The sequence below is a fragment of the Cryptomeria japonica genome, chromosome 4 (assembly GCF_030272615.1).
Source record: "Cryptomeria japonica chromosome 4, Sugi_1.0, whole genome shotgun sequence".
In the NCBI taxonomy this organism is placed as follows: Eukaryota; Viridiplantae; Streptophyta; class Pinopsida; order Cupressales; family Cupressaceae; genus Cryptomeria; species Cryptomeria japonica.
The window spans coordinates 723,767,697-723,784,647 of record NC_081408.1 but is presented as its reverse complement, the minus strand read 5'-3'; the positions used below and the strand labels follow the sequence as shown (position 1 = coordinate 723,784,647).

The 16,951-nt window shown below is 39.8% G+C and overlaps 1 protein-coding gene across 1 annotated transcript in view; it reads left to right on the top strand.

The window, feature by feature from the left end:
• The window catches only part of LOC131027472 (eukaryotic translation initiation factor NCBP), a 67,794-nt gene extending 51,536 nt beyond the window's left edge, over positions 1-16,258 (top strand). The window contains exons 5-6 of the mRNA XM_057957554.2: positions 15,223-15,342; positions 15,585-16,258. Coding sequence (XP_057813537.2) covers positions 15,223-15,342; positions 15,585-15,716 — 252 coding nt within the window. The 3' untranslated portion in view covers positions 15,717-16,258. The remainder of the gene's footprint in view (positions 1-15,222; positions 15,343-15,584) is intronic.
• Positions 16,259-16,951: the final 693 nt, after the last annotated feature.

The window sequence follows — 16,951 nt, the reverse complement described above, 5'->3', positions numbered from 1 at the left end:
ATGCATGGGGAGATCTTACCAGTTTGGCATCTCCATTTCTACTTCTCTGGGGATGGACCCTAGGTTGTCCATTCTTTGCATTTCTTCCATTTGATCTCTTCTTTTCTCACACTTGCTTTGTCTTGTGGGCAGTAGCATTTCCTTGCCCTCTACCGGTAGGAGGTCTTCTTTGTTGTCTTCTCATGTTCTTGCTTTCGGTGAAGCTGCCTTCTCCCATCTTCCTTTTTTGTTTGGCATCTGAATTGTTTCTCCTTCTTGCAGCACCGGTCTTCATCCTTGTCTGCATGTCTTCACCGGTTGTGGTTAGATCAACCTTCTTCCAGTTTGCATCTCTAACTGTGAAGGTCTGACCCATGTTCTCTCCATTTGAGGAGACAAACAAAATGTCATTGTGGGGGACATTCTTGCTAGTGGAGCATTCACCGGCACCACTTCCTAATCCACTGGTATCCTTGGCATGCTTTTGCTTTTTCAACATTTTGTCCAAGGCATCATTGTTGCCATCAAACCGGATTCTTACCTTGACCTCATCCTGACATTTCTCAAGGTCATTTCGGAGAATCTCCATTTCTCCTACCAGCTGCTGATATTTTTTGTCCTCAACTTCTAGCTCAGATGTTAGATCATTACACCGGCACACCTTGGTGTCTTCTTGTTGAGTCTTTAATTTTGAGACACATTTCTCAGATTCTTCAAGGAATCTGATCAACCGGTTCTGCTCCACAATTGCAACATTCTTGAATAACCTCTACTCATTCCTCACTCTACTAAATTTTTCGAGTGAACTTACAAGTTCTCCTTCAAGATCAACTTCTGCTTCTTCTTCTTCTTCACCTTCACTATCACAGTCCAAACACATCTTGTCGATGGGATCTATTTGCCTTATCACTTTCAGACGTGTGCTCCTCACTTTCCGTCTCTTCGGCCATGAAGAGATAAGTTTCTTCATTATCATTATTGCAACTGCTGACTGATCTGCCTTCTACGCCTACCCATGTATCTGCTGCACAGTTCTTCTTGCTTCCACAATCTGATCCAGCAGTGGTCGGCTCATCACCATAGAGCTTCTTCAATCTATCCCACAAACTCTTTGCTGATCTGCACTTGTCCCCCTGGGAAGAAACACCACCGACGAGTCCACTAAATATAACCTTCATGGTTTCTTCATTGCACCTAGATCTTCTTTCTGCTTCAAGACCGATGGGAGGGCTAACATGACCGGGGAGACCATTAACAACTGACATCCAAACATCATACGCTAGAGAGGATAAGTAGACTTCCATTCTACAACTCCAAGTGGAATAGTTTGAACCATCAAATACTGAAGCTAGGATTGACACTAAACAGACCATTGTGTCCATAAGCCAAAATCTACCCAAGTTGGAGAAAGCTTATCAACCGGGAACCTGGGCTCTTATACCAATTGCTGGACACAAGATGTCACTGAGAGGGGGGTGAATCACTGATTTTCAAACTTAGCCCTTTTCTAACCTATGTGCTTAAACCGGTTAACAAATCTAACACAAGGAAGACTTATTGGTTACAAGGGAGAATGACACAAATGCAACCACACATAAAAGGGACATCACATAACACAATATGTACAAGGAAAACCCAAGATGGGAAAAACCTTGGTGAGAAATGTTGTTGGAGTCTACTGCTCCAATCCAGCCTCACAATGAAAATCTGATTACAAGGTTTAGGGCAACAACCCAAGAAGCACCAACCCCTGATTTAGTGCACCAACCCAAGGAGCACCAACCCCTGCACCGAGCTCCAAGGCAGTGATCTTCAATGAACATAATCAATTACAAATGTAATAGCCTTGTTACAAATGAACTTTGTAACACATCTGCAAATCTCTTCACTGGATCCTCTATCCAATTCACTGTCGGGGCTATGCTCACCCTCCCACTGCTGCAACCTTATCTCTTGCTGCAACCTTATCGGTTCAGCCTCTTCTTCTTCTTTGTTGGTTCTGCTCTCTTCCGGTTCTCCTTCCTCTGTGTTACACTGCTGCTTATCACCACCGGTCTTCTTAACTCAGTCAGATATCCACTATCTGATTACTGCCGGTTTGTGCTCTTCTCTTTTCTGCAATCTTCTTTGCCTCTTCTTTGCTGGTTCTGTCACCACCGGTATACTTCTCTCTCAGACTCAATGGCAGACTATCGGTTGCCTCACTGTTGCTGGTTGAACTCTTCAACCTTATTCTCTCTCACATTCAATCTCTTCTTCTTCTTCTTCTTCTTCTTCTCGTTGAGCACTTGACTGATTTCACTTCTTCACCAGCAACACCACTCTATCATTCAACAACTCCCTTTATCGATTTTGACTTGCATATTTATCAACAAGTCTTCCCGCCAAAAACCAATTCAAACTTCAGGTGGTTAGGGTTTCTTCATCGAGCTCGAGGCAAACCAAATCCAATCAGATCTCCTTCCAGAGATTGACCACTTGCAACAAATCAATCAAACACACCAATCGCGCGGCTTCCAATATAGGTTTGCTAAGTTTAGCAAACATGGCTCCTTCGGTCTGCACTTTTCAAACACCTATGAAGCGATCATACAGATAGCTTCAGCTACCTTGATCAGCACCTGGACACTTGACCTCGATCATGAAGTCATCAAATCAGATCTCTGTCCTCTGTCCTCTGATCAGTCTCGAGCCACACTCTTATGCTCTTCGACCCGTGAAACATGCTATCGACATTAATGTCGACCAATTACCACCTACCTCACCGACAACACTTTCATCGTCATGTGCATGCATGCCACTTCACCTCCACGTGGCCCCTTTGTCGGCATCCACCTTTGCTAGGTTGGTTATGTCGGTTTGGATAGGATCACCGAGCAACCACACAACTGGGTTCATCTACCGGTTCACTAACCCTACCGGTTTTACCATAACCGGTCTGTCTTCACCCTTGCACTTTTCTTCTCTTCCAGTGGAACACCTTCATTGGTCATCACACTTGCCAAACCACCTCATGTGCATCTTTAACAGATAGGAGCCTTCTGCATCTACACTTTGCCGGCTTATCGATTGTCCTCTATACCGTTAGTATCTTTTGCATGAATATCGATAAGATACCGTGCACACCGGTGACATCAAACTTCATCTATCTGCATCTACAACAATGCCTTTCTCCATCATTTAACCAATTCTTCTCTCAATTGGTTTGTCAAGGTGACAAACTCATTTGTCCAAGTGACAAATTCCTCACTCTTCAACTGTCCCGGTATCTCATCATGCCTTCTTTGTCGGTCCAGTGCATATCTTTGATTTCATGCACTTGAGGCATCTTTGTGATTTACCGGTAGATCCGGTGTGAGCCTTCAATCACCTGCCTTTAACTCTTTTGTCTTATCTCAGAGAACTATGATGCACCCTATGCATAAAAGGGGATAAGCTCCACTTACCGGTGGGAGTGGATCTTTGTCATCTGCAACCTGCATTACACCAATGTGGCTTCCCTGTTTGAGCAACATATCTTCAAACAGGCACATGTGAACCGGTTGAGCACATTCACTGTCAGTCAACACTTTATTTGGTGACTGCATCTTTATCCGGTGGGAGTCCTGTTGTTTCACATCCACACAGCATACCAGTGGCCTGCACAAACTTAACTTCCAGTGTTGATGTGAATTAGGTAACATTCCCCCGCTTCATCACAAACAACCGACCAACATCTTTCTCTCTTGTTGGTTGGCCACAATGCATTGCCAACCTGTCACTTAACTGTCTGCAGTCCATATCCTCAACACAGGTCAACACTAACTTGTGTACCGGTGACTCCAATGGACATTCTACTAGATGACATCAATGGCACCATTTCCGGTATTCATCAATGACAACACTGCTCATCAATCTCCCATACCGGTTGACATCAATGACAACACAATGGCAACACAAGCATGGGATGCAATAGAGTCTTCCATTTCCAAATTCTTTTATGCTCACGCCATCCCATTTCATGTAGCCTGGTCCTCTCATTTCAAACAAATGATCAAAGATGTATTCTCTATGGGTCCCTCATTTGTACCCCTTGGAGATCATAAGCTATGCACTACTCTCCTAGTCAAAGCGCATTCCAAGGTTAATTTGGTAATGAAGGATATGAGACGATCTTGGATCAAGACTGGTTGTTTTATTTATGATGGATGGGTGGATTGATATTAGACATTGGCTATTAATCATTATCATATTCACATGCCAAACTAGCTTTTATTTTCTTAGAGCCATAGATTATTCAAGGCAACGTAAGGATGCAGACTTCGAGTTTAGCATTTTGAGAGATGCCATAGAGGAGGTTGGACCCTCAAATGTTGTAGAGGTTGTCACTGATTTAAAATGTGTGTAAATTGGTCGGTTTGATGGTGGAGGGTGCTTACAAACACATCTTTTTGACCCCCTGTGGTGTTTGTGCATTGAACAATGGATTGAAAGACAAGGGAAATAGATTGGGTGAAGCAAGTGGTGGCAAAAGCTAGAGACATTTAAATGTTCATTTGCAACTGCCACACCTCACTTGCTCTCTTTCGGACATTTTCAAAGGAGTTCTTGAAACCTTTTGAGACAAGATATGCTAGTTACTTCATTTTGTTAGAGAGGATGCTTGAGGTGCACGAGCCTTTACAATTGATGATGGTGAAATCAGAATAGATTAGATGGCCTAATTCAAGCTCTATTGAAGGAAAAGCCATCAAGCAACAAATTCTTGATGATGATTTGTGGTCCACTGTGAGGTAAGACATTGCTGATTTCATTATTAAACTGCTAATTTTATTAACTATTAAATATTAAATTGCTGATTTTCATATTAAATATCTGATTTTAATATTTTAATTTTATTTTTCAATGTTTTAACTTATGAAGTTTATAACATGTCAATTAATTCTTTTGAACTTTTTGTTTGCATTTTGTAGATACGTTTGCTATTTCATCACACTTGTTGTAGATGTTATTAGATATGCTAATACAAATTCTCTTAGTTTTGGAGAGATATATGAGGCATTTGATAACATGCTTAGAAAGATGAAACAAGCAATTTGGCTAACGATCCTACTTTGGGATTATGTGGGCAGCAAGCAATTTTGGCTAATGATCCTACTTTGAGATTATGTGGGCAACATATTAAGCCCATTGTGATGTGGAGGTGGAAGACAATGAACACTTTGCTTCATATGGCAGCCTTTTCTCTAAATCCCAAATGGTATGCACCAAGAGATGAATGGTTGCCTCCATGTGATGTGAAGAGGTTTTAGATGGTCGAGATGGGCTAATGTAGGACTTTGATAAGATGTATTCCTTGACTTCTCAATCTTCGTGGCCCAACATTCAATGGACCACATGTGAGGTTGGATAGAGCTACATTAGCTCAAATTGACATTTTTTTGGTTTTTTTCATTTCATTATGTTGTTTGGTGCTCAAAATAGGTTTGCAAGTGTCCATTTCTTCATATTTTGATTCAAACGCGTCCAATTTTTGGGAGTAGTACTGGGATGGGTGACCTCTTAGGAAGGCCTAATGCTTCACCTCTATGAGCATCACCTAGATGCAATGAGAGCTAAGTTGACCATTCATTCTCATGAGAGATAGGTTCTTGTGAACCACTACTCATGAAACATGGGTCAATGAGTTTGACTTGAAAACTACATAGTTGAATCCTGATAGCAATATCACAATTTAATTTTAATTTCTAAACTTTGAACTTTTAAATTTGAACAATCAATTAGGATTGTTATATAATATACCGTTGTTATACAATTGTCATGATTAAATGACTGTCATCTTCCTGCCATGATTAAAACTACAATTTTACTGCTGTTAAAAATTATTGCTGTCCATTAATTTGTAGAAATCTCTCTCTCTCTCTCTCTCTCTCTCTCTCTCTCTCTCTCTCTCTCTCTCTCTCTCTCTATATATATATATATATATATATATATAGTAGTGTCGTAAATTGTATCCACATACAATTTCGTCTCTCAGTGTTTGATGTTTGCTTTGATTCTACTCACGCCATCCACAAACCTGCATTTTCAATTCCCCTTTTGTCTCTTGTCCAAGTTTGAGTCTTGATTACCATGACCAAGGCACCATATCACCTTGGTCCTCCTAATTAGAACCCAAAATCGGTCCCCACAATGGTCACATCAAGTGGGCAGGAATTTAGGTCCCGTGTCAGCCTGCTCTGGAAATGCAATTAATTTTTGGACGGTTAAGTATAAAAGGATGCATGTTGACGTGTTTTTAATGACATCGTCGAACACAGAATAAAGTTACCAATGGTCACCTTACTCTCTCTTGATCAAAATAAGTCCGTATGCTAAGATTGCACAAACGTTCAAACGGCTAACTCCAAGGTTCCTTCAATGTGTGGACGTGACTCGGTTGATTGATGGGTTTGTTGTTAACCCAAGGGGCCTTACGTATTCACTTGAAGAGGATAACAAACTTATGCAAGTTCAAGGATTTCTATGTGAATGATTTGCAATGAAAGCCCTATTTTTTGGATTTTTGGATTCAAGAGATGCAGAAAAGTAAATGAGAATAGGGTAGAGAGAACTATGTTGAGTCTAATCTAATCCTAAGAACAAGAGATGGGATCACTCATTCAAAATCAAACCACGCTTCGCTTCGCCAGCAGAGCACAACTATGCGAAGGCGGTGCAATCTTCAAAGGGTGTGTAGAGGTTTTTCAGATCACCAATGTGGACCATCAAATCGAACAATCTTCACTGATAATTGAAGTTAAGCATACACACTAACAGAGGCTCAGGCTATCTTTGCACAGTATGCAACAATCAACTGCACACCAAAAGTATTAGCTCGGACTTGTAATCCTATCAAATCTTGTTCTTCTAACAACATGAAAGCAAATCTAATCTATGAAGAGAGCAAGACCATGCAGATTGCTAAAATAGAACAAGAATACACCATCAAAGTCGAACAATGTATTAAGTTGGCTACTTCAGCAATCCTTAGCAATAATCTCAGACAATAATCTCTCCTCCTTTTCAAATGAGGGGGGTCACCCCTTTATATAGGCTCCTAGCATTGACTATATGCAAAACCCTAATTAGGGTTTCACCCTAGAAAATTCCCCACTCAAGATGCAACAAGGTGGGAATCAGCAATAAATACCCCATAAAGCACATATACAATTATTCTAAAAGCCCATAAATGGCGCCCATTAGTGCATTAAATGCATCACATTACATCAAACATGCCCAAAATACAATAAACATTCCCATGCAAGAAATAAATGCCCATCATTCCCCATGCGACAACAACATGCATAGAGAATCTATCATAGAATCATTAATAAGGCGGATGCATGCAAAAAGATTCCTCATGCATTCAACATGCATTGACCGGACCACCACTAAGTCAAAAATATTGCAGCAGTAAATATGCCGCCACTATTCAAACAAAAGATTCTCCTCCAAGAGTGGACGACCATTATCCCCTTCATTTATGACATATGCAATGAATTTGTTGATGACGACTTCCAGCTCTTCGATGGAGACACTTGGCACATTTTCAATATCAAATTCAATCAAGGCAATTTCTTCCTCGCTCTTGTAAAAGCAACTTTCCCATTCAATCATGATATCCTGTGTCTTCTTCATTATACTTGAAAATGAAGAAACATTTGCAAAATGCTCCTTAGGGAATGAACCTACGAAGAACTCGTGTAACTGAGATTTCAGGGAGTTCACTGTTACTCCACTATCATTTAGCTTCCTTGCGAACAATGCCTCAATTGCATTGATGATTTCTTCCTGCACCCTTATGATCGAGTCCTTCAAAGTTAAAGACTCGGCTGAATTTATCAAAGGTGTTCTTCTTTAAGCAAACTGCGCAGAACCATCGGAGAAAGTCATAAACCTCGTTCTCCTAAATTATTTTCCCATCAATTAGAATTTGCCTTGGAATCTTTGTTAGAGCCCTGAGCCGCGGAATGGTTAAGTCCTGGTATATGTACACATCTTCCCACAATCCTTATGCTGTCTCCAATCTGTTCAGGAGGGCTATGAACTTTGAATGAAGCTGAGCCAGGTCCTCGATGAATTTTCATGCTTCAGTGTAAACATCTTCTATCCATTCCCTGAAATTTTGTGCCATTGCTCTAATTACCTCCGCATCATCAACAACCTCCTTAGGAAGGGAAGGAGGAATGAATGAAGGTCCTGCTTCCCCGAGCGGCCTTTTAAAACTTCTAATATACTCGCATAGAGCTCTATTTTCTTCCCTCAACCTCTTACACTTCGCTTTTGACTTCAGCATCTTTTCCTTCATGGCTAAGGAAGATTCTTCGAAGTCTTCAATTACTTGTCCCGTGGAAGCAGGATTAAGATCAACCTATGTGATAACATAATCTTCCTGCCTGATTTCATTCCTATCCTTATCCATTGCAGGCTCAACAATGTGCAGGGTCTGGGATCCAGACTCATCCCTCACAACTTTAGAAAATTTTCGGGGAGCCTTCCTTTCTGCTGGCTGATCCATCTTCTTCAACAATTCTTCTAATTCCCGAGCTGGATCAATTTCCTTTTTTGGTTCCTTCCTCAGCCTTCCTATCAACCAATCTAGAGCAGGAATGGAGTGACCATGGACTTCCATCTGCTCCTGCTCCTGTGATTCTTCTTCCATTTCACCAAGGATGACTTCCACGAAGCTATCCTAACAAGTCTCTTCCTAGTGTGGAGAACTTTCTTGTCTTTGACTTCTTGGCTGATTGGGTTTGTGTGAAGCATTGACGCTGAGCATATTCGGTGCTGGAGTATTTTTTGGAGGTGGACCTGCTGGATGTGCAAACATCTCTACCTCATGTACACTGGAAGAACTTGTCGGTGATTGCACCCTTTCTACCCTTGCTCTCTTTTGCGGAGGTTCTTCCTGTCGCACCTCTTGTTGAACTTCCTGTGGAACTTCCTGTTGGATATCTTTCTTCCTTGCCATTCTTGGTCTCTTTGGGGCACTTTTCCCTTTATCAATCCAGACTTCTCCTTCTGCCTGGGTTGGTGAAGATCCTTCTGTTACTTCACTATGGGAATCTAGACTTCCCATTAGCTGATATGTCAAATGAACATTTCCTTCTGCCAACTTCCTTATCTGTTGATCAACCCAGTGCTTAGTGAATTTCAGCACCGGTCTAGCCAGGACATTCAAATCATCAATTTCGGGCTCCGACCAGTCTGGCAACTGAATGGGCTGATCTTTCACTTTCTCAAATTCAGGTTGCATTAAATCCGAATCCTCTTTCACCTGATCCGGCACCTGGTACATTTCACTTATCCTGATGGTGTCAAGGGGTAGTCTGGAATACATTTTTCTCCGGACTTCAAGGTCATCCTCGGCACCTGCCCAATAATCTTCTAAGTGAAATTTGTGTATGAATTTCACGCTGGCAATCTTCCTGATTTGGCGGTAAGGATCATACTGGGCCCTGGATGTATAAAATAACAGGCGATAGAATGCCAACTCCTTCGCTACACTCTCAGCTGCTTCCAAACTTGGGCACATTTCCACGAAGTCACCTAGGACAATTGGGAATTCAATAGATTGCTTTTTCTTCTTTTGTAATTGATCATAGGCTGTTAACTGCCTCATGAGTTCCAGTAGTATGAGATTGTCTGATGGATACCTCGGCAATTTGTATGATTGGAATGAAAATCCCCACGTCTTGATTTAGGTGAATTTAGGAAACTGTAAGAACATGGGTCCATACTTTTGGACCAGGGCCCTTGCTTGTGGCGACACCCTTACATGCAATTGTTTCTGCATAAGCTGCGTCAAGTACATAGTGAAGGTATCATTTGCCAGCCTATAAGAACTAACATTGTGAAGATACAGCTGGGGATAACACTCATGCACTTTCAATTGTGTTGGTCCGCAACCCATGATTCCGCTTGCTGGCAGATCATCAAATCCTCCCCTTCGCGCAAGCATATAGACTACGTAGGAGCTCGTGGAGAAGGACTGGGTCTTTCTTTCTTTTAAGTTCTTCAGCTATTCGTGCAAGTAATGACTAATCAATCTAGCCCAGTCAACTAGCCCGTTTGCATTCATGATCTCGCCTATATAGAAGAACATCCATGTTTCAAAGTTCATAGTATGTGGACATCCCATTACTCTGCTCAACATCTTTATCAGGTCCACATAGTCTTGTTTGAACTCAAAGATAGTGAGTCTTTGGCATTTTGGAGACGTGGCCTAGGCTTCAACAAGCACTGTTTATTGATCAAGTCAGCACACCTGGTAGGACCTGCGTCATATACTGCTTTAGCCCCGCTGCTGATCCTGTACATCATGGAATGGTGTGAAGGAATTCCGAAAGCTTCACCAATTGACTCTGGAGTCAATGTCGCCAGCAGCCTGCCATCTGACGTTGAAATTGTCTTCCGCTCTGGATTATAATGCTTTGCACACTCCAGAATCAAATTTGGACACTGAATAGTAGGAGGAAAACCAGCTGCTGCAACAATTCCGCTCGACAAATTTGACAGTTGTTGGTGATGGACTATGTCCTACTGTCTCGAACATTCTGATCTTGAAGGCAGCCAGATTGAATGTGCCCAAATTTGTATCACTGATTTCCTTCCATCTGGAATTCATTTGGGAACTAGGAAGGAAGCCTTTCATCTCCGCCTTGATCAATGCTTGCTTGGTGACGATAGCTGTCTTGCTTGATTCTGCCATCCTAAAAATCACCTTGGAAATGATGAAAAATCAACTAAGTATGACCTCTCTTCACTCCTCCAATTCTTCTTTCTCAAATCCTACACTTGAGAAATGAAATGCCTCTCCGTGCTTATATAGAATTCTTCAAATCGTACTGCTAAGTGAGGAGGCATTAATTTGGCAACTGAATTTATTATGCGTCATACTTTCCCAATCACTGCGCCATGCAAAAGAAACTTCCCTTGTAAGTGAGTTCGAATTTAGAAGTTTCACTTAATGCACTAAGTTATGCGTCATACTTAAAATATTCCCTTTGCCAACTCATTAACTTTCCATTCTTTCAAATTTCGAAGGGAAATTGAAAGAGTCTTCAAGATTCACTTGGTTCTCCATCCTAGCTTGACTTTTCTGGCTTCAGAAGGAATTTTCCATGCTTCTTCAACATCCCCTATTTTTTAGGGATCCTCCTAAAATTGAGGAGCCGGGTCCATTAGATAAAGAAATTTCTCACGATTCTGAATCCATAAAAATTTCCAAATTTTGATAAGATTCAGTGCCTAAAAATGAAAAATTCAAAAGTTTTCCTAAGGGGATCTTTTGCTTTTCATTCCTCCTTGACCCTAGACTTTCATGCCTTGGACAAACTTCTTCAGTTTTCAAGCTTAAGACATGGAATTCATCACTTCCTTGATTCTCCTTGAAGACTCCACTTTGGCTCCTACCATCATGATAGGGCGCTATTTCACCTAAGGGAAGGAATTCATTGTTATTTGATTCTTCCATGACCCCCCCTTCCTAGTGCCTTTCTTCCTTCCAGGGCACAATTTTGTACTCGCCATGGAATTCACTCCTTTATCCATCTCTCCATGCACATCTCCTTTTGGTGCCCTTCCTTGTCTCATGGCGGAATTTTGGCTTGAGGAAGGAATTCATCAAATTTGCATGCATTCCAAGGAGACTCCATTTTAGCGCCCTCACTTGGCTTTGGGCACATTTTCACCATGGAGGAGGAATTCAGCATTTTTCCTTCCTTCCAAGAGCATGCCATTCTGGCGCCCCTCTCGGGCTTTGGGTGAATTCTAGCCATGAAGGAGGAATCTATGATTTGGTCTATCCTTCCTTGCCTACTTCATTTTGGCGCCCTCTCGTGTGGTGGGGCAGATTTTCACCATGGAGGAGGAATTCAACATTTTTCCTTCCTTCCAAGAACAACTCAATTTGGTGTCGTCCTTCACTTCTAGGCTGCATTTAGACTTGGTCAAGGATTCATTAACTCTCTGCGCATTCCAAGAACTCCTCAATTTGGCCCCCTCCATAGTGTTTGAGCGCTATTTTACCTAGGAGAAGGAATTCACAATTTATTTATTTTCTTCCCTTACATGACACTAGAGTTTGGCGCCTTGGATTCTTCATGGGCGTGATTTGCATGGGTGAAGGAATTTCACTTGTCCTGGATTCTTCATGGATTTAGATGAATTTATGAGCTTCTTCCAGATGAGAACTTGATGTGATTTCTCGGATTTAGATAAATTTCTCGAGCTTTCTACTTCAGGAATGGGCTCTCAACACTTAGCCGTTTTTTTACTCTCTGTCTGCTTTCCGACTTTCCGGAATTAGAAGTAGTCATGAATGCTTGATCTTTATCACCTTGCTTGAATGGTTCTGTCAAAACAAACTTTCCAAAACCAGAAACTTTTAAAAATGTCAACGTTAGACCCTAAAACAGGACGCCGAATGACTTACTATAAATAGAAACTTATCAAAAATAGTAAGTTTATTTTTGGCAAAATGACGACATTCCAGGACTCAGTAAAATCCTTAAAAAATAGGAACTTTTCTAAAAATAGAAAGTTGCTCCATTTTGGCTCAAATTTTACTGGGAAGTTCCTTGAAGGGTCCTGATTCTAGTTGTATGCTTAGTTTTTCCAAAACCCTAATAGAAACCCCTCAAATCTAGGACTGAAGACAGAACCCTAAAATTGACAAAACGAGTCCTAGACTTAACCAAATTTGCTCAAACGAAAAGCAAACTTAATCAATTTGACCCCCGAACACTCGCAAAGCAGAGAGACTGACAAGACTGCCATCAAAAGACCCCAAAAAAACAAAAACCAAACAACCAAAAGGGCCTAGAAGGTAGTGGGTCCCTATCTGGGATGGGGTGATGTGTGATTAGGTCACAACAAGGCCCGTCTCTCTCATTTGAAGTCTATGATGTCTAAGTTGGATCGCCCTCAATTACACTCTAGCGAATTCAATTCAAATGAGCAAGCAATCAAGCATTCATCAAGCATTGAAGGAGAGGTTTAGTCGAGTAAAAGCATTCAAGATGGCATTCATGATCAAATTTCCATGAAGACATTCTACATGACTTCCTAAACCCTTGTGTGAGGATTCAAGCAAGCTTCATCAAGCTATCAACTATAATTACAAGCATTCAATTTCAGATCTATCCTTTTCTTCAAAAGGAAAGCATCATGTTGTAATTCAATTCTATTTCCTTTTCATTTATCATTTCAATTTCAAGGTTAATTCCTAAGTCGTGGTTTGACCCAAGGCAAGCCCCTATCCACAACCCTTTTTCTCTGTGTGTGCAGGAAATAGATTCAAGAGCTATGATTGAAGATTCTGAGAGAATATACAATGACAAATAGGTTTTGTTTTTACAAAAGAGAAAAGCGGAGAATCAGGGCAACCTACCACCTTGGTCCCGAGAATTTTGCTCGATCTTCCGACAGTGGATCCTATGCATCTCCCTGATCCAAAAAGATCTCATTTGCATGTGTAGAAGATACAGGATTAGGGCGGCCTACCACCCTGGTTCTGACAATTTAGCTCGGATTTTCAGCTACAGGTTCTAATTCATTTTCCCTGCTTAGATCTTTGTTTGTGGCTCTGTGTGAAGTCTATAGCAGTCTGCTATTATTGTTATGCTCCAATCATCCATTGCTTTGACCTAAATTTTACAATACAAATCAAACAAGTAAATTTAATTGGTATTTCAGCCCTTTTCTTCAATTACATTTCGACTAGATCTATCGAATTTACCCCTTGTTTTAATGTATGGTTAATGTGGTGTGATTAGTGGCTTTGTTATCTTATTGGTGAAACCCTAATTTCCCTTACCATATATATATATGGTTAGTCATCCCTCCATCCCCCTCCAAAATAGCCCTCGGGCTGCTGGCCCCCCATCCCCATCTCTGAAATGCCGTGGAACATGGGTATTAAGCCAACTTTGTTACCAAATAAAAAATTGAAAGAGTTGATAAAATTTTCCAAGGTGGACTTCACTCAAAAATGTTGTGTATGAAACTTCTCATTTTATCTGTACTAGAATTAAATAGCATGATACTTATTTTTAATGGGAACAACTATCGTGCCTACTTTTGCAGAGAACTCACATGAAACTAAGTATCAGATATGCATTGACAAAGCCAAAGTTCTGGCAGTGGAGAAATGCTATTTCAAGATGTTTGTGAGAAGCTGTTTAGATTATTAAGTGTATGCACATTTGAATAGAGAAAAGGATCGGAGTTAAATCATCTATGGAGAGCAATTGTTAATGTGCTAAAGATCCAACATATATGGAGATGTATCAAACTAGTATTAATGAATTGGTTGTCAATTTTATAAAAAATGATAATGGCTATTTCAGAAATATAATATTCTTGATATAGTAGTAAAAACTAATTAATGATTGTAATGGCTTTTTTTTTTGGTTTTGCTCTCCAGTAAGGGCATCATCGTACTGTACTAGTGTTATATAAATAAGGAGCTCTAATTTGCAATCCATGCACAATCTCCTCTTATTCTGATGATGGATTGCAGACACAATGTTTTTAAATATACTCTCTTACACAGTTTTCTTCATAAGTTTTTTTCTCAAGTGTAAAGTATTCAAGTTAAAAGTAAGAAGATTGGTGCTTTTCAGAGTTCAACTGCAAGCTTTTATCACTGCTAATAAATTTACACATGATGAGGACTTGGTTAGAAGTAATTTGTATGTGCTCAAGAATAAAAAACACTCGACTATGTTTTCAGAATTTATCAGTTTTATGGATGCTTTCCCGCCCCTGCTTGTTGGAATGGCTGGTATGAAGATAATGGGTCTTCTCTTGTAATTTGGAATAGGCATTGGCTGGATTGTTATTATGGTTATCATTGTTTATATGTATAGTTTAATATACGGTCACATGCACTTTTTGACATGGTTACTTATGTTGCTCCGATCAAAGTAATTCACCTTAAGTAACAATAATTACTTGTAATTTTTTTTCCATGTATTCTAGACAGAACTATAGGGAAAGAACAACGAAATTGAGAATAGAGTAGAATTCAGAACAATCAATGATGATGACAATTAGTTGGTTTTAGTCACAACAATGTCAATACCCTCTAATTTAGACAGTAGAAACTGTTAGCCACCTGCACATAAAACATCCCAATTGTTCCCATCTTTGTAGCTACAGTTTTAATATTTATTTTATGCTAATGAGCATTAATCTTCATGCATATGCATATTTCAGGTGCTTGCACTGGTTGGAGATCAATTGGATTATGGTGATAATGTTTGCGGAATTGTATTAAGTGTCCGGTTTGGAGAGGACATTCTGAGTGTTTGGAATAAGAATGCTTCTGACTCCCAGGTGAGTAATGGATGAAATTGAATATTAATAGTACATTTTGGGATCTGTGGGCTATGCATTAATTAACGTTTTTGGAGATATCATTTGATTTCATGAAGATGCTTGAATTGTTTTTGCTGGTTTAATTACTGGATAGCTTGTGTCATGCTAAAATGATTTTGGTGAGCTATTTTAAAGTGTATCTAATGGGTGCTGCAATATATAAAATGGCTTTTGGGTTTATGTTTGTATTTGATGAACAGGCAGTAATGACATTAAGAGATTCAATCAAGAAACATCTTCAATTGCCTCCAAGCTACCTGATGGAGTATAAGCCACATGATGCAGCCCTACGGGATAATTCCTCATACAGAAACACATGGTTGAGGGGATGAACAGTCATGAGAATTTCAGCAGATCAACTGTGGTAGAAGTTTGAGTAATCCTTCTTTATTATGCATGTTGCCAATTAATATGATATTCTACAGCACCTTGTTCTGCTTCCTCTTGATGCCGTCATTGAAATTCTGCAGCTTACTTATAACTCTTACTCGCACTACACCAGTGCTTTCTTTTTAACATTTTTTACATTTCATGGTTTCTATCAACTTAGGGAGCACGATTGTTTATGTATTGCACATGAAAAACAGGATTCAAAAACTTTCAGATAAGATAATCTAGAATAATGAAGTCAAAATAGAGAATGCTGCTTGTTTGACCACAGCTTGGAATGACATGTTTGAAGCCTTGAATCTGGGTTTCGATAGTCAACGGTGTAAGCTAAAATTGGAAGTCATGATATACAGAAATGCTACTGCCTTAATTCAATAGAAATGTACTTCTCAACATTTTCCACAAATTCCACAAATTCCACAAACTAATTGGATCAACTAAAAGAAAACATGCGTTTCTTCAACTTGAAGAGCATTTACTGACATGATGGTCTTTATTCAAGCTTCACAGGTTTGCACCCTGCAATAATGCAGGGATAAATAGTACTGTTCACATTACATACCTGTAAGACTAAGTTGTGAATACCTTCTTTAGTGGGTTGCACAATGGCTTTCTGTATTTTAGATATTTACTTGAGTTTTCGAATATTTTTTAGCATATATAATAAAAATGTGCAACCTTTGTAATTTGAAAATAGATTTGACACAAGCTTTTTGGTAGGGAGTCAGGGCTGCCCTGTACAATGATAATAAGTGAAGGTCATCGTGAGGTAAATCTTTTAATCTTTTCATGGATCATTTTATTCCACATGAAAGCAATATCCTGTATCTTATGATCCCACTCCAAAGGATATATAACTTTCATATTCTTTGTTTTCCAATTTTGCGATTGAACAAACAACTTGAAAGCATAATGTCATGTTGCAAGCACAGTATGATATATCGGTTGAGAATACTCCAAAACAATTCTGGTCACAGAAAAATAAGTAGAAAAGATCTTTTCCCATGTGGACAGGGGGAACTAATGCAATAAAATTGTTAGTGTACATGTTTGAAGTCGAAGTAAAACAATAGCCATGGTCAATAGCAATACACTAAAATTTCCAGAAAATGCATCATGAAAACTATACAGATTTTTTATTTGATAATTAGTAAGGATTTTATTGAATATTATAATG